Source organism: Oryctolagus cuniculus, chromosome 21, assembly GCF_051225735.1.
Source record: "Oryctolagus cuniculus isolate XC-2025 breed Fujian yellow rabbit chromosome 21, ASM5122573v1, whole genome shotgun sequence".
Lineage (NCBI taxonomy): Eukaryota > Metazoa > Chordata > Mammalia > Lagomorpha > Leporidae > Oryctolagus > Oryctolagus cuniculus.
The window spans coordinates 25,345,580-25,363,775 of NC_142887.1; the positions used below are offsets into that span (position 1 = coordinate 25,345,580).

The 18,196-nt window shown below is 62.8% G+C and overlaps 1 protein-coding gene across 1 annotated transcript in view; it reads right to left on the reverse strand.

Moving 5' to 3' along the window:
* Nucleotides 1-6,407, reverse strand: part of MN1 (MN1 proto-oncogene, transcriptional regulator) — a 41,214-nt gene extending 34,807 nt beyond the window's left edge. The window contains exon 1 of the mRNA XM_051826475.3: nt 1,344-6,407. Within this exon, the coding sequence (XP_051682435.1) occupies nt 1,344-5,190 (3,847 nt within the window). The 5' untranslated portion in view covers nt 5,191-6,407. The remainder of the gene's footprint in view (nt 1-1,343) is intronic.
* Between the last annotated feature and the right edge of the window lie 11,789 nt (nt 6,408-18,196).

Genomic DNA, 18,196 nt, shown 5'->3' on the forward strand with positions numbered 1-18,196 from the left:
CCTGCAACCCCCTCCCCCGAGTTAGGAGCCACCCAACTCCCTTCCCGGTCTCTCTCCTTCTCTTTCCTCCCCCGGCCCCCCGGCCCCATCTCCTTAAGTCTCCCCTCATCCTAAACCCAGGGTCAAGAGATGTGAGACCACATGGGGAGGGTCCAGGGGAAGGAGGCAGAGGAGGGAGAACAAAATGTCCAGGATCAAGGGACACATTGGAGAAAGACGGGGTCACACCGCCAGCCCCTGGCTCCACGGTAACAGGCGGCGTAGTGAAACCAAGGGGGTCCCACCAAGTGGGTGGGGTGGGTGGGGGGGATGACGGTACCTAGTTTGTAAGACTCCATTAGCTATATTTTTTTAAAGCCCCATTAAAATAACACAGGCATCTGCTACAGCTGCAGTTAACTGTAGGTTAAAAAGAAGCGCTCCACCTTCAGCTGGGGAAGTGGTCCGTCTCCCTAGCCCCACACCTCCCACCTTAAAGACTTCGGGGTCTGGAGAGGAGGGGGTGCCTCGAATGCAAACCAGAGCTGGGACCGGACATCTGTCACCAAAGCTAAGCAAGATATTGACAAATGCAAGTCCTTTGTGTCTTAGGCACATACATCCCTATCCCCCCCCACACAAGTGATGCCTGGTCCGAGCGGGCTGCTCCCTGCCAAACAGACCCCAGCCCAGCCCCGGGGCCCCTCCCACACCACATGTCAAGGAGATGCACCCTGAAAAGGTTACCTGCCTCCTACAACCCGACAGCTCTCCAGTTTTTCAATGAAACTCTAAGAGCTAAGAGGACACAAAACAGCTATTCATTAAGGAACAAATGTCAAATTAGGCATCACCTCCGAGTGATGCTACAGAGGCCGGGGCTGGGAACTTTTTTTTTTTTCTCCCCAAAGATGCAGCTAACTAAGAGGACTCAAGCTAACTGGGAAGAGGTTCAGGCAACTTCCTAGGAAAGGGGGCACCCAACTCCCACAGAGCAAAAGCTGCCTGGATGTTGGGGTGCAGAGAGGTGTGCACCCCAAAAGGGCTAGGCACAGCACACCAGCTATTCAGCGAAAACTTGGAGCGGAGGGGATGCAATCTACAAGGATTCCGGAAAGGACGCTAAGTTTTTAATGGTCCCGTGGGACTAGCAACTGCTAGGCAGCACCTGGGCAAAGGGGCGGAGCATGTCTTCGCCCACAGTGCGCTCCATGGGGCCAAAGCAAGGGGTCGGGGCTCTGAGCTGGGAGTGAAGGGGGCCTCTGCCCTGCAAACTCCCAGCGCGCCAAGGGGGCCTGAGACCAAGGCCCGCCCTGGGCGTCGGGCGGGAAAGGCAGGGGAGCGGGGACCGCGAGCGCATCTACCTTCTTTGCTGTTGGGGTTCTGGGGCTTGGCCTTCTCCCAAGGCGCCAGCGTCTTGTCGTCGTCCGCGCCGTCCACCAGGGCCTTGTCGGTGGGCATGTACCAGGTGGCGCTGTGCTCAGCCATCAGGGAGTCCAGGTCGATGGTGCTCATGGCGCTCTTGACAGCCTCAGAGCAGCAGCTGCCCAACTCGCTGTCTCCATTGCGCGCGCCCGATGCCTCGACGGCGCACTCACCCTTCCGGCCACCCGTGAGCCCCAGCGGCTGGTCCTCGGAGATGCTGAACTGCTGCCTCTGTAGCTGGATCTGGGCCTGGAGGATCTCCAGCGGGTGGATCTCGTCGGGCGGTGGCGGCGCGCCGCTGCTGCTGGTCGGGGTCCGGACCTGCTCCAGGCCCGGCGTGCCAGGGTGGCCGGCGCCCCCGCCCGCGCCATAGCTGTCAGGCGTCGAGGTAGAGGTAGACAGGATGCCCAGGCCGAGCGCGGGCGGGGGCGCCTTAGGTCCGTGCTCCCCGGCGCCCACCCCACGGGGAGGCAGTTTGGGCGAGCCGGTCACCAGCGGGCTCCTACTCGCTTTGGCCAGGGCCGGAGGGTTGTCGGAGCTGGATGACACCTCGTCCTCGTTGGCGTAGCTCGTGCTCACCTCGTCCGAGGCGAACTCCCCCACGTGCGGCGAGCTCCCGGCCCCCTTGGCCCCGCCGTCCAGGGACGCCATGAGGTCGGGCTGGTCCCCTAGGAGCAAGTCGGCCCCCTTCCCCCACGACGGCGACGTGAGCGCCTTCTCGTGGGGCGTCGGCGCGCCGCGCGCCTCGCTCGCCGAGCCCGCCCCGACGACCACGACGGCCGCGCCGGGCGGTGGCGGCGGCGGCGGCGGCGGTGGTGGCGGCGGCTGCTGCCCTGGGCTCACCCCAGGCGCGCCCCCGCTGTCCGGAGCCGCGGAGAATTTGTCGAAGAAGGTCCCGGGGCTCACGTGGCCACTGTCCCTTTTTCTGCGCCCCCGGCCCCGGCCGCCGCCCCCGGGGACCGGCTTGCCGTCGTTCCCCGAGGTGGACTCCAGGGTGTAGTTGGGGGACAGGCTGGTGCCGTCCCCCTGCGCGGGCGGGTTGGGTGGCCCCGCGGCTTTGGAGCTGCCGCCCTGGCTGGTCCCCGACGGGCCTCCGGGCCCCGGGGCCCCGGGAGCAGTCCCTCCCGGGAAGTAATCCGAGCCGGGGTTACCCGCCCCGGCCGCGCTGCCGTCCGCCTCGTTCTGGCTCAGTTTCCTCTTGCCCTCGGGCGGGTTCTTTTTGTTGAAGGTCACATTCAGGTTAGGGGCCCCGAGGCTGGCGATCATGTTCTGACAGGCCGTGGAGAGCGCGGCCAGGCAGCTCTGGCCAAACAGGTTGTCCTTGGAGCTGGGCTTGTTAAAGGAGCCCAGCGAGAGCGCGCCCAGCTTGCTGGCCGAGGCGCGCTGGCTGGGCTGGAAGTCCGGCTGCGGCGGGTAAGCACCCCCGCCGCCCCCGCCGCTGCCCGCGCCCGAGCTGCCCCCGCCGCCGCCGCCGCCGCCGCTGCCCCCGCCCGCGCTCGGGGGCGAGTTCACGCCCGGGCCGCTGTGCGGCGTGGCCTGCCGGCTTGCTGCGCCGAACGGGAAGCCCGGCTGGCCCCCGAGCGCCGGCGCGGCGAAGTCCGGCGGCGGTGGCGGTGGGGGCCGGCGCTCCGAAGCCGCGCTGGGCAGCCCCACCCCAGCCCCAGGCGACTGCAGCGGGCCCAGGCCGGCCAGGCCTCCCCCGAACTGCAGGCCCGGCGAGGACAGTGCGGACACGTGGCCTTCTCCGGGCATCCTCAGCGGCTCCTGCAGAGGGCCCCGGAACAGCACCCCCGGGCCTCCCGGAGCAGGGGGAGGCGCCAGGCTGGGGTCGTGCGGGCCGCAGTCAGCCGGCAGCCCGGAGCCGCCCATCCTGCGGGCCAGCAGGTCTCCTGGCGGCGGGTGCGGCCCTGGGAACCACGCGCTCTCCTGCGCTAAGTGCGGCGCCTGCTGCTCGTAGGCGCCCGGGCGCCCCGCGCCGGCGCTGCCGCCTTCGCGCTCAAAGTTCGGCTGAGCCAAGCTGCCCACCGGGCCGCCGTGCACCAGGCCGCCCTGGCCCACGTCCCCGGGGTGGCCTAGTTGGGCCAGGTTGGGCTGGCGAAGCCGCTGCTGCTGATTGCGCGACGCCATCTGTTTGATCATGAGGGCCGCGTTTTGGCGCTGCTGCTGCTGTTGCTGCTGCTGCTGCTGCTGTTGCTGCTGCTGCTGCATGGATTGGTGGTCCGGTGCCGGGTGCTGCAAGGGAGGCCCCGAGGGGAAGCTGTCGGGCACGGGCGGCGTGAACTCGCCCGGCAGGCCCGGGTAGGCGGAGGGCGAGAGGTGGTTGTCCAGAGACCCGTTGTGCACGCTCCCGTTCCACGAAGCGCAGCGGTCCACTCCCGCGCTGCCCGGGAAGTCGAAGCGGGGCCTCTTGGCCACGTTCATGTACGGGGGCGCGTCGAAATGCTGCAGCCGCTGGTTGGGCGCCTGCTGCGGAGCGGGGTGCTGCATGTTGAAAACCGGCTCGGAGTAGGGGTGCATGCTCCGGTTCTCAAGCCGGTGGATGGGGTACTCGAACTGCGCGTGCTGGCTCGGCAGCATGGGGCCCCCGTCCTGCAGGCCGCCGCTGGGCGTGCCCGCCTCGCCCTGCGGGGGCCGCGGGAGCGCGGGCGGGCACGAATTTTGCCGGACGAGCAGCCCGGGTGGCGGCGGCGGCGGCTGCTGCGGCGGCTGCTGCGGGGGCTGCGGCTGCGGGGGCGGCGGGGCCTGCTGGGGAGGCTGCATCAGCGGGTGCCTGGAGGTCACTCCGGGCTCCAGTCCCACAGGCATCTTGCGGGCGCCGCCGAATCTCTCGAAGAACACCCCGTGCGGCTGCTGCGGGGGCTGCTGCGGGGGCTGCTGCTGCTGTTGCTGCTGCGGTGGCGGCGGCGGCGGGGGCTGGGCGTGCATTTTGGACAAGCCCACCATGCCCGCGGCTCTGGGCATGGCCGAGGCGCCCGGGAAAGCGCCAGCAGGAACCTGGCGACCCGCTGTATAATGAGGCAGCTGACCCTCGGAGTCAGAGGGCGAGAACATGTCAAAATGTCCCGGGGGGCCCTCGCCCGCGTAATTGTATTCCAGCGAGTCGACGGCCCCTTGGCTGGTCACCCTCCGGGGCTCCAGGCTGTGCGAGTCCGAGCCGCTGGAAGCGGGCAGGCCGTGGAAAGAGGCGGCCCGGTTAGGGCTCTGGTCCAGCGGCAGGCAGGGGGCAGGCACAGCGTGGCCGGAGGCGCCCGAACTGTGGAAATCCGGGAGGTTTCCCGGCCGCTGCGGACCGAAGCTCTCTGGCCCCTGGCTGTCGGCCATGTGCTCGTAACCCTCCGCGAAGGGCGGCTGGCTGCCCAGGCCGCCGGCTGCGCCGCCGTAGCCGAGCAGGCGACCCCCATGCAGGCACGAGGCCCCCGGGTCCGGGCCCCCAAAGTTGCCTCCGAAGTGGGGGTGGTGCTGGTGGGGGTGGTGTCCTCCCGGGTGGCCGTGGTGAGGCTGCTGGCCGCCGAAGAAGCCGTGCACGGGCTGCGCCTGCAACCCCGCTGCGTGCAGCTCTGAGTGGCCGCGCGCGTGGAAGCCATACGGCTCCATGCTCATGCCCAGGAGCGGGGGCTCGCCCAGCGCGCTCATGGCAGGGTCCACGGGGCCAGGGGCGCCCCCGGTGTGGAAAGCCGGGGCCTTAAAGTGGGCGTTCATGCTCAGTCCGGTCTCGTGAAAGTTCCTTTCGCCCTGGCCAGGGTTCCTGCTGTTGATCTGGGGCTCGAATTGGTCCAGCCCAAACATACTTGGCGGGGGGGCAAGAGGCGATCAATACAGCATGACAGCCTGCTGTCCGCCGCGCGCCTCCGGCCAGCCACTCGTTCCGGGCCCGGACTGGGCGCTCCGGGACGCTCAGCGCCTCAGGGGCGCAGGGCGCACCGCCAGCCCGCCTGGCGTTTGGAGGCCGGGGGCGATCCGCTCCTCTCCTGAAGATCTGGTTCTGCCCCGAGCGGGCCTCTCACATCTTGCGAGGCCGAGGAGCCTCCAGGAGCCCTGTTGGGGGGCCCATGCCCCGGGCGGTTGGCACAGCAGCGGGTGGGTTTGTAGCGGGGGACGAGACGCAGCCGCGAGGCGAACGGAGAAAAAAAAAAGTTAAGTGGGGTGAAGGGGGTGGAAAGGGGGTTGGGGGAGCAAAGCTATCACCTTCTTAAGTCCGATCGGGCCGGCTGGGGAGCCCCCGGGACGCCGCCCGCAGCCTGCGGGAGTCCGTGGTGGAGCTGCTGACGGCCGGGGAGGGAGGTCTTTCGCGGCCGCCGCCGGCGCCGGGGCAGCAGCGGCAGAGCGGTCCCTCCCCCGTGCCAGCGGAGTCGCAGCTGTCCACAGCCCGAGCCTCCGCCGTACAAGATCCCCGTCGGCCCCCAGCGAGAGAGCGGGCGGGTGGCGGCGGCAGCGGCCTCTTCAGCGAGCGGGAGGACTGGCGGCTCCCCTCGGCATCGCTGGGACCGGCCCCGGAGCCCGAGAAAGCAGCGCGGCTGGAGAGGCGGCGGGGGCCCGGGGTCCGGGCGGAAGGTCCGGGGAAAGGCGCGGCTCACGAGCTCCGCGGCGGGTGCGCTGCGCCCGGGCGCGCCGCTTCGCGGCCACGGCCGCCGCCTGCCGCTTCTCTTCTCCGCCGTTCGGTGTCTGAGTTCGCGGGCGTCTCGGCGCCCGGGTGCAGGCGCGGGCGCGCAGAGAGGCGCGGGCTTGGGTCGCTCCGAAGCTCCGGCTCCCTGCCTCCGCGCCGAGGTGCCGCGCGAGTCCCCGATGGACCCGGGGGAGGGGGCCGTCCGCGGGCTGGGGGCCGCGCCGGGCGAGCCAGCGAAGGCGTTCCGGCTGCCCGGAGTGGGGGGCGGGGGCAGCTCTGGGGGGTCCGCGCACCCCTCTCCAGGCTGGCGGGGCGCGGGGGGGTTGCTCTGCGTGGGGCGTCGCGAGGGTCTCGGCTCCCCTCTCTGTGTCTGCCTCTCTAGCCCCGAGCCGGGAGAAGCAGCAACAAGTTTTGCATTTCAGCAATCAATTTCAGCCATTACATTTGCACCAATCAGCGCCGCCCGAGCTCAGGTCCCGGGGCGGGGCTCGCTCTTAAGGTGGTCCCGGGTCCTGGCTGCCGAGGCCCCCACCACGAACCCGCACTATCCCTGGCTCTGGGGTCCCCCGCGCCCGCCTCGCCTCGGGGTCCGGCGCCAGTGCGCTGGGGGCGCGCCCTGGCGTCCGGGCGCTTGGGGCTGGAGAGGGCGCAGGCGGAGGAGAATGGCGGGAGCCTGGCTTTGTTCGCCCCCCCTCCCATTCACACAGTTTCCAACTCCCCACCCCCAACCGAAGCGAGACCCGCCGGGTGGGCAGGGGGCGGGGAGGTGGGCGGTGAGCGGTGCGGGGCGCTCAGACAATGGGGTCGCCAGGCAAAGCCCCTGGACTCGCCGCCGAAAGTCGCCAAGCTCTCCTGCGCTTCAGCCTAGGGCGAACGCTCGGCTCTCCGCCAGCGGCGCGCGAGAGAGCCGGCCCCGGGATTTTCCTGGAGGTTCAAGCAGACCGTGAGCCCCAAAGTTCGGGTTCTCCTCGAGAGACGCCGGCGCTAACTCGCTCCTCCTTCAGCTGGGTGCGCACAATCCTTCCTTGTCCCACCCTGGCTGGGGCTCCCGGTCCTCAGCCGCCTGCGTGGGCCCAGAGGAGCCGGACCACTCGGCCACTTGGTGGGGGGACACATCGGGTGAGCCCAGCGCTGGAGTGGGGAGGCGCGGCCGCTGCGCGCACAGGGCGCACCGGCCCGACCGGCGCGGGCACCTGGCTCCAGCCCCCCTGGGTCAAGGCCCGGGCCCTCTGCGGGCGCGAGGTTGGCCTCCTTAAGAGATCAATTAAACTGAAGAGGCCAAGGCATGGAATGGGGTTGTGATACTAAAATCAATAGGAGTAATTTAATATCGGCCCTGTTCTTTATGAAATATTTATCCCAATAATCTTAGTTAAAATGTTTAGTTCGTCTTGATCCCCCACGGAAGCTGAAATCTATCTGGCAATTAGAAGTTAAGGGAATTAGAGGTGTTGATTCGGGGTGTGCGTGTGTGCAGGTGTGCGTGTGTGTGTGCACGCGTGCGTGTGTGCGTTTTCCTCCTTGCGGAGTGTGTAGAGATGGAGGAGAGAGAGCCTCTTTAATTTTCCTTACCATAAAAACAGCACCAGGCAATTTTGGTAGCAGACCAGCATTCTTAGGAGAAGGGAGAAGAAAAAAAACAACCAACTTTCTTTGAAGTGCTCCTGATATCGCTATTAAATCTAAATAAAATTAAGCATGGTGTATAAAAATGCCTTTTCCCCCCACAAAAGAAAGTGTTTATCGCCCAAGTCTGTCTAGCATTTGCTAAATTGCGCATGAAATCTGAAATGAAATAAACGTTATAATAAAACCAACCCCTGAGCCCTTTTTATTTAAAAACCTCAGATTAAGCACTGCACGGTCGCCAGGCGCGAGTTACAAAGTTACCAAGTCCCACTGGCGGCTTTATCGCTCCCTGGAGTGGCTGCCAGGGAGCCCCCCAGGCAAATGGGCTTAATTTAGGGCTAGGTAGGGACAGGAAGTGGAGAGTCCAGGGGCTTCCCATGTCGCCCCCACCACCACCACCACACACACACACACACACACACACACACACATACAAACAAACAATAAAAATGAAAGAGTTTAAAACTCAGAAGGGGGCAGCTCAGGTCCAAGGCCCGTCCACAGGACTCCCCTGTTGTGGATGTCTCCCAGATATGTGTATATATATATTTTTTTTCTTTTTGAAATTAAAAATGAAAATTACCCCCACCAAACATGAGCTCCATAAATAAGCATCGGGAAGAAGTATTTGTACAGGGCGGTGGAGTTTTAAAAGGATTTTTCTGCAGGATCAGGTTGTTGGTCTGTGATTAAATATTGATTTTGTGTAATTAGTTTTCATGTGCACTATCCTCTTGCTGATAGCTTGTGCTTTCAGAACTAGAAAAGAAATGGAATTGGACATGGAAATTATTACTTAGCAAAGTGACAGGGAAGTGAGCAGCAGAGAAAAGACGGAGCCTTGCTTGATTTAGGGACAAAGAAATAAAGGGCCAGGCCAGGCCTCCTGTGACCCCCCCCCACCCCACCCCCACCCCAGGGCCTCAGGCCTCCCCTGGGGGCTCCTGGGCTGGAGCAGGCAGCACCTTGAACCTGCAGGCGACCGACCAGGGCAGAGTCCAGGACATACAGGGTCACACACTCAGTGGGCTGTCCGAGGGACACCTAGGTTAGGAGGCTGCCGGGGCCATAGGAGTGGGAAGAAGGGGACGCAAGCCCTTGGCCCACAGGCCCCTGGTTGGGGGTGCACCAGGCCGAGCCGGGTGGGGGCTGCCCTGCACACCTGGGCACGCATTAATCCTGTGTGCCCGGGAAGGAGGGTGGGGTGGGGGTGGAAATATTTTTCTGAGGCTGTTTCCAAGAGTTGGCTGTAGGAGGGCGTGTGCGCCCGCAAGGAGCGGACGTGGGGTCCGGTTGTGCGTCCGTTCAGGCTGTGTGTCTGGGTCCGCGGTCTGGAGCGGTGTGCGGCGGGGGCTGCCGTGGGTGTCTCACCCTGCGCGGGCGCAGCAGGGCACCTGCGTGCGTGTCTGTACCTGCGCGTGTGCGTGCGGGCCGCCTGGCTGCCCCTCTCCGCGCGTGCGGCAGTCTCGGCCCTCGTGTGTGCGTCCTGGGTCTGTTTTTCCCGTGGGTGTGAGGGCGTGCGCCTCGGCCCGCGCCCGTGTGCGCCTGTGTGTGCGCCGGCGGGAGCGCCTCCACGGTGTGGGCGCCCTGGCCGGCGGCTTCCCCGCTCCCCGCCGGCGTCTTTGGAACGAGCACATTGCCCCCTAGCGCTCAGACGCATTCAAAGTCCCCGCCGGCGCGGAGCCAGGGACCGCGGGAGCCTCAGGGGCCTCCCCTTGCTTGCACCCTGCTCCCCAGGGCCGCCCAGCGTGCTGACCTCCAGGGCACCGCTGGACGGGTTCCCAGGGATGAAGAGGGACCCTCCAGACTGGTGACAAACGGAGAACCGCCTGGAGTGACCCCAATCAGCGGCCCAGAGGGGCCCCACTGGGGCTGGGAGCAGCTGGCTGGAGCTGGACCAGCCCAGCTGCTCCGGCTCCCCTCCTGTAGGGGCCAGGGCGCCGGAGCTTCAGTGAGCTCCCCACTCAGCAGCAGCGCAAAGCAAGCCCCACCCGACACCCTTCCCCAGGCTACACGGCCACCTCGCCCGCCCACTGGGTCCACGCACACACTGCCCTCTGCGGAGGAAGTCAGTGCACACACACACACACACACACACACACGCCACTGTGGATGGGTGTGTCCACACACTCACACTCACACACACACACACACACACACACAGCGGAGGGGCCTGCATGCCAGACCCTTGCAGGCTACTTGGATGTTAGGCTTGGCTATTTATACCCACGGTCCCACGGCCTGAGGTCAGGACTCCGCACCCACGTCACAGGGTCGGATGTGGAGCCTCCGCCCCAGCCAGTGACTTTGCCAGATCCAGGCAGTGGCAGAGCTGGGGTTCCCACCTGTGTGACGCCAAGGCCTGCTCTACCTGAAAACGACCATTGAGGCAGAACCCTGAGCACTCGTAGGGAGCACGGAGAGTCCCAAGAGCACTCCTGTGAGCACCGCCAGCGCTGGTGGGCTGATGCTGCGGCACAGTGGGCTTAGCCGCCGCCTGCAGCATGGGCGTCCCGTATGAGCACTGGTTCGAATCCCGGCAGCTCCACTCCTGCTCCAGCTCCCTGCTAATGCACCCAGGAAAGCCACAGAGGATGGCGGAAGTCCCTGGGGCCCTGCACCCCTGTGGGAGACCTCCTGGATAGAGTTCCAGGCTCCTGGCTTCAGCCTAGCTCGGCCTCAGCCATTGCGGCCATTTGGGGAGTGAACCTGTGGATGGAAGTCTCTCTCTCTCTCTCTCTCTCTCTCTCTCTCTTCCCCCCTCTCTCTGCCTTTCAAATAAACGTAAATAAGTAAATCTCTTTTCAAAAATCTTAAAATGATCAGCACTGGTCTGTGTCTTTCCCACGCAAACATGAGAGATGAACAGAGATACATACACACATACACATGTTCATATACACACGCAGGCACACACATACATACTCATGCAGAACACACATTAGCACACATACACACACAGGCACACCCGCACACATAACCACACACATATTCACGCACGCGTGCACACAGACTCCCCTGTCCTCAGCCCTCCTCCCCACCCCCCCGCAGCTTGGCAGTCACAGCACCCAGACCCTTCCTGCAGGCAGAGACCCCCCCGCCCCCGCCAGGAGGCCTGGAGAGGCTGCTGCTCCTGACGGCTGCAGTGCGTCCGTCCGACGTGAGAAGGGTGTGACAAACCCAGATTCCAATCTTGTGCCCCCCCACTTGTAAGCTGTGTGGCCCTGGGCAAAATACTTCCTTCTCTGAGCCTCAGCGCCGGCACAGCCGGTGCACACAGAGCACAGGGACCGGCGGCAGCATCCGGAGAGCGGCATAGCTTGGAGCACGGGCAGGCATCCCACCGGTGGCCCGTCATGTGTTCACCATGGTCTTCTGTGTGTGGATGCAGAGGGGTGGACAGCAGGTGGGCCCAGGGAAGTCCCTACTGTGGCCAGGACAGAGGAGCAAGTAGGTGGCCGGAGGTCAGAGGGAGGAGACTCTCGTGTCGCCATGGGCTGCTGGTTGCTAAACAACAGCATCCCCGCTTTTTCTCCATGCATCTTTCGGGGTCTCCCTTTCATCTGTGCATTGAATGAATGCCTGCTGCGGCCCAGAGCCCCATCTGGGAATGCAGGAAACAGTAGAAGACACACTCGCAGCCCCCAAGCTTTCTGAAGGATTCTAGAAGAATGTGTGATGTGGAAGGGAAACCGTGCACAGGTGGAAGGGGTGAGGTGCTTCTAGGGAGGCAGGAAAATAGAGGACATTCCCAGAGGTGGGTTTTGAAGGTAGAATAGGAGTCTGACAAGCAGACAGGGTCAAAGGACTTCCCAGCCGTGGAATTGGGCTACACAGAGTGTGGGAAGACACAGGCAGCAATGCATGAGATGAGGAAGGAGCAGGATCTGAAACTCCAGGGATCAGTAAGATCCAGGCCAGGAGGACCTCAAGGGCAAGCGAGAAAGTCTGGACCTTGTTGTAGGAGCCAGAGAGGGGCTCTCAGCGAGAGTGGCAGGGGTAAGTACAAAACGGCTCAGCCGGGTACTCTGCTGGTGACAACATCCCATGTCAGAGCGACGATTCGGGTCCAGGCTACTCCACTTCCCATCCAGCTCCCTGCTGAGGGCCTGGGAAGGCAGCGGAGGACAGCCCAATGCTTGAGCCCCTGCATCCACCTGCGAGACCCAGATGGAGCTCCAGGCTCCTGGCTTTGGCCTGGCCCAGCCCTTGGGTGTTGTGGCCATTTGGGCAGTGAACCAGTGGATGGAAGCTCTCTCTCTCTCGCTCTCTCTCTCTCCCTCTCTCTCTCTAGCTCTACCTTTCAAATAAATAAATATTAAAAACAAAACGGCCCCTGGAGGTGGGTGTTTAGCCTAGTGGTTAAGACATCGGTTAAGATGCCCACATCCGAGAGCCTGGGTTCAATTCCTGGGTCCAGCTCCTCATTCCCGCTTCCTGCTAACGCACACCCTGGGGGGCAGCTGTGACAGCTCTAGTAGTTTGAGTCCCTGCCACCTACATGGGAGACCTAGCTCGGGTTCCTGGCTTCTGACTTTGACCTTTCTTTGCCTTTCAAGATGGTCCCAGAAGTCATCTTTGCCTGGTTTCCTTGGGAACGGGGCATGGGAGACGGGAGGCCCTGAGCTGGTTCCCCGGGCAGCCAGAACAGAGCAGGCGTCCCCTCCTGACCCGTGGGCTACAGCTGCTTCCCCCCTGTTGGGCAGGACTTCCTGCCCCAGGTTGGGGACAGTCACAAGAAAGCCGCCCATCTGGGGCTCAGAGTTCACTCCCACCAGGACCAGGTATAATGAGTCCCGTCTCCAAGGACAGAAGTGTGAGGAAGCCCCAGTCCCTGCCCTGCTGTGCTGTTTGTATCCATTCTACACGTGTGTGCTGTAGCCTGTCCCTCTGTTCTAGAATTGCCCCGGGAAGCAGGTTCTGCTACATTTTTTTCCCGTTGTTTGCAGCAAGAAACGGATACACAGAGAAGTGAAGCGATTTTCCCAAAGCCACACAGCAAGTACGAGACAGAGCAAAGACTCATGTCCCAGCCACAAAGGCCCTCCCCCCTTCTTGGACCTGATGACAGCACCCCACAATGGGGCATCTTGGGCCTGAATCCCTGGGGATGCTTCCTCTCCACCCCTTCCTTCCCTGCCCCCCACCCTGGGCTGCCCACAGGCCTCTGGGGCCTGACCGTGGGGTTTCCCCTGGGACAGGGAGTGACCGCCTCCCAGCGCACCTGGCCTGGCACTGCTTTTGCCACCAAAGAGCGTCGCCCCTGCACACACTCCCTCTGCAAGGCTCCCCTGCAGAGCCCATGTCTCGTGTGCACAGCCACGTGCTGGGTGCCCAGTGGAAGGCGGGAAACGGGACTATGGCTCAGAGGCTGGAAGAGAGGAGCACAGGAACCCCCGAACCTCACTGGGTCTCGAAAGTGCCCCTTGCTGGCCGACGCCCTCATGACCCCCTGAGGACCAACAGCTCCGAGAAGCGCAGTCTTGCTCAAAGCCAAGGCCACACAGCTGGCACCTCACCGGGCTCACTTTCAAGTTCAAGTCTGTAGGATTCCAGAGCCGTACTCATGTCTCCATCTATAAGGAGCTCTCTTCCCCCAGACGGCATCCAACTATGAGCTTCTATTTTCCATTCGCTAAGTGGCTTATGCTGAACCCAGGCCTTGGTCCCAAAATAACTCAAACCAGCCCCACAGGCTGGAACTGAAGCCCCGGCAACTCCAGGGCCCAGGCCAACCTCCTCTTGGAAAAGTTCCCGTTCTGCAAAAGCTCAAAGCCAGGCATCACACAGAAAGCTTCGGGCGGGTATCGTGCAATGAGCCCGGAAACACAGAAGTTGGGCAGGGTTCAGGACTACTCCACGGGCTGCTGGGCGTGGTCCTGACCCCAGCTCGCCTTGCACCCACCTCTTGGGTTGGTCTTTTTATTTTTCCTCCTCCCTGTGGGCTCCTTACCGCTCAGAGAGCAGCTGGGAACAGCTTCATAAACAGAAGCGCAATGGGTGGGGCAACTCTGAAAGACCCTGCAGCCCCCTCCCCCAGGCCCTGCTGTAGCTGGAGGGGGGCTCGGGAAATCCACCTCCCCCAACCAAGGCCGAGTAAGATGGAGCCATGCGGCACCTGGGCCCGGGGCTGCCTCCCAGGAAGGACCCCAGGCAACAGTGTCCACACCCAACCTGGGCAAGCTGGGCCCTGTGGGTTCAGCACTGTCCCCTCCCTCGCCACTCTGCACCTGAAACGGAGATTCCTAGAGGCCTGGGTGTCTTGGGACAGATAGGGGAGAGGCGGTCTCCTGGGGGCTCTGGGTAGAATCCCTTCTGAGTCTCACAGCAACCCTACAACAGGGACACGCGCGCGCCCATTTTATGGGAGGGAACTTGGAGGAGGGCATACCACTTTGGGAAGGCGTTCCTTCCAAATCAGAGCCTGCACCTGTTGCCAAAGGGCCCCGGCAGGCAGGAAAGACAAGAGCCCAGGGAAGCCTTGCGCACCTCCCTGCTCTCCGGTCACGGTCACGGGCCAAGCTATCTAAGGGATTGCAGCATGGATGATGGGACGGGGAGGGGGAGGAGCCTTCGTGCCCCATGAGGAGCCCAGGAAGCGTCCTTGGAAAAGTCCGAACGTCGTCACGTCCTGCCTGTTTCCGTGTGGCCAGCTCTGCCCCTGAATCTTCTTCCGCGCACAGTCCTTCTGCCTCTCTGGGCCTCGGTCTCCCTATCTGTCCAATGGGGAGAATAATATTTCCTGGGGTTGTCAGGAGGCTGAACTGGCTCAGAGCACTTAGCACATAGTTAACACTCAATAAACGCAGCTACTGCATGGAGCGGGCCCCTGCAGGGCGGCGGGCTCCCTGGGGGCAGCCCCGGGGAGGATTAATGAGGTGCCTGCTCCAGTGAGCGCTCCCCCCAGCCCCCTGGCGAGGCCGGCCTGGGAGGCCTTGCACGCCAAGTCGCTGGCAGCAGCCAGGAGGAGCCCTGCTCGGAGGCCCCACCCCGGGAGCCTCTGGGCCAGGCCCCAGCTGTGCAGGGCCCACCCTTTCCTGGCCACCTCAACCCCAGCTGAGGCCCAGCCGCCTCCGACGTTTGCCACTGGGCCACCTGGTGAGCTCCAGGCCGGCTCCAGGCGCCAGCGCTCTCTCCACCCCCCCTCCTTCTCCTCCCGCCCCGCCCCGGCTCCAATGAGCTCATCTGGGTTTGGTAACCTCCAAAGCGGCCAGGAATGTTTGCTCAAACGTTCCAGGCGCAGGGAGCAGACTGAGCAGGCCGGTGCCCTCGGCCTCCCTCGCGCACGCACAGAGCAGTCTGCCACCGCCAGGCCGGGAGACGGCCGCAGCATTCTGGAATCTCTATCAGCCGAAAGGAAAATGCCTCGTCAATCGCAGAGGCAGGGCCCACGGACTCGACAGGACACCCCGAAGTTGGAATTCGGGGGCAGGGACAGCCACTGGCCCAGGCCGCCTCCTGCGGTCTCCAGGGGGAGACTCAGGCAAAGGGAGGTGGCTGGAGGGGGGCTTCCCCATCTTGGACCTTCACTGGGCATGCACACAAGCACGCGCAGGCACCTGCACACGTATGTCAGCACACGCGCAGGCGCGTTCACACGCACGCACACATGGACAGCCACACAGATTCTGTCCGCTCTCAGGTCTTGTTGAAACCTCTGCCCCCTCGCCCCTCCCCCTACCTCGCCGTCTCCCTCCCCACCTGGACTGCAGCCAGAATCTAAATCTGATCCAATGGGGTCACAGGAAGCCCCTCCCCCCAACACGACCCCAGCACCCCTACCCACGCCCTCCGATAATAAAGATGGAATTCCTCACTCCGTCCTCTGAGATCTTGGGGGCCCACCCCTGCAGACCTCACCTCCTCAGCCCCGCCCACCCAGGCTGCTGGTGCAGTAGGGAGCCCCCCCCCCACCCCCGCCACCCGCAGCTCCCCTAGTGATAACCAGGCTCTGGGGTGCTCGTCCAGCGGCCAGCTGGAGGTCTGGGTAGTGCGACCTCAGCCGCAGCTTCCTGTAGGAGCTCTGCCCCCAGGGAGGCCCGGGCAGGCTGGGCTCTTCACATCTCACTCAGCTGCTGAATGAATGAGTGGAGACCGGCCCAGCCAGGGAAAGAGGCGAGTTCTGGGGTCCACAGCGATGTTTCTAGGACCTCCCAGGCCAAGCCTAACGGTTTGGCCAACAGTAGAGCCCTTGCGGCCAGTCTGCCCTGTCCAGTCCTGGCCTTTCTCCTCTGCTCTCATAATCCCTCTGGGCCCAGTGAGCTCCTACTCATCCTGCAGGACCTTACTGGGTTTTTCATGTCGCTGATGATGCCCGAGGAGTAGGTGGAAAACCCATCCAGGGAGTGTGGGAAGAGAAGGGATTCTGACTCATATTAAAGACAGATGAGGCCAGCGCCGTGGCTCACTAGGCTAATCCTCCGCCTTGTGGCGCCGGCACACCGGGTTCTAGTCCCGGTCGGGGCACCAGATTCTGTCCCGGTTGCCCCTCTTCCAGGCCAGCTCTCTGCTGTGGCCTTGGAAGGCAGTGGAGGATGGCCCAAGTGCTTGGGCCCTGCACCCCATGGGAGACCAGGAGAAGCACCTGGCTCCTGCCTTCGGATCGGCACGGTGCGCCGGCCGCAGCGTGCCAGCCGTGGCGGCCATTTGGAGGGTGAACCAACGGAAGGAAGACCTTTCTCTCTGTCTCTCTCTCACTATCCACTCTGCCTGTCAAAAAAAAAAAAAAAAACAGATGAGGCCAGTGCCGCGGCTCACTAGGCTAATCCTCCACCTGCGGTGCAGGCACACCGGGTTCTAGTCCTGGTTGGGGCGCCGGATTCTGTCCCGGTTGCCCCTCTTCCAGGCCAGCTCTCTGCTGTGGCCCCGGGAGTGCAGTGGAGGATGGCCCAAGTGCTTGGGCTTTGCACCCGCATGGGAGACCAGGAGGAAGCACCTGGCTCCTGGCTTCAGATCGACGCAACATGCCAGCCATGGCGGCCATTTGGGGGGTGAACCAATGGAAGGAAGACCTTTCTCTCTGTCTCTCTCTCACTGTCTAACTCTGCCTGTCCAAAAAAAAAAAAAAAAGACGATGAACCTGGAAGGCGGGATGCGAGGTGAGATAAGGCAGACAGGGAAGGACTGTCAGTGTGACTGCACCTGCCCGAGGTCACCAAGAGAGACAGAGTACGGGTGCCTTAGGCTGGGCTGAGAAGGGGACAAGCAATCGGGGTTTCCTGGGTGCCGAGCCGCTGTTCAGGAAGACGAGATAGTCCTGGAGATGGGTGGTGGTGATCATCGCGCAACATCAACGCCACCAAACTGGGTGCCTACAAGGGTTAGCAAGGTGAGCTTCTGTGTTATTGGTGAGGATATTTAACCACAGGAAACATGACGCTTGGGGCCAGGGTTTGGGGCACAGGTTAAGATGCTGCTTGGGAAACCTGCGTCTCTGGTGGGAGGGCCTGGGTTCCACTCACAACCTAGCTTCTTTTTCTTTTTTTTTTAAAGATTTATTTATTTGAAAGTCAGAGTCACACAGAGAGAAGAGAGGCAGAGAGAGAGAGAGAGGTCTTCCATCCGCTGGTTCACTCCCCAATTGGCCGTAACAGCTGGAGCTGCACCAATCAGAAACCAGGAGCTTCTTCCAGGTCTCCCACACAGGTGCAGGGGCCCAAGGACTTGGGCCATCTTCTACTGGTTTCCCAGGCCATAGCAGAGAGCTGGATGGGAAGTGGAGCAGCCGGGTCTCGAACCGGTGCCCATACGGGATGCCAGCACTTCAAGCCAGGGCGCTAACCCGCTGCGCCACAGCGCCGGCCCCACAACCTAACTTCTAACCCAGGGCTCCTGGAGATGCTTGGCTCCTGGCTTCAACCCAGCCCGGCCCCAGCTGGTGCAGGCCTTTGGGGAGTGAATCAGTAAATATCTCTCTCTCTCTCTCTCTCTCTCTCTCTCTCTCTGCCTTTCAAACAATTTAGAATCAATTTCTAAATTCTTACAATTTTAGCTTTTAATTTATTTGAAAGACAGAGTGAGTGAGCGACAGGGACGGGGAGGGGAGAGGGCCTTCATCCTCTGACTCTTCCCCCAAATGCCCACAGTGGCTGGGGCTGGGCCAGGATGGAGCCAGGAGCACAGAACTCAATCTGGGTCTTCCATGTGGATGACAGGGACTCACGTACTTGAGCCACCGCCTGCTGCCTCCTGCACATTAGCAAGAAGCTGGGTCAGAGGCAGAGGCAGGACTTGAACCCAGGCCTCTGACTGTGGTTATGGCTATGCCCAGCCACAGCTTAACCTCTGAGCCACAACACCGGGCCCAATTTTTTAAAAAGATTTATTCATTATTTTTGAAAGTCAGAGGGAGAGGAAGAGAGAGTTAGAGAGATTTTCCATCCCTGGTTCACCCCCGAGATGGCCACAGGAGCTTCTTCCAGGTCTCCCACGTGGGTGCAAGGGCCCAGGCACTTGGGCCATCTTCTGCTACTTTCCCAGGTGGACATCCAGGGAGCTGGATCAAAAGTAGAGCAGCCGGGACTCGAACCGGCACCCATATGGAATACCAGCATCACAGGC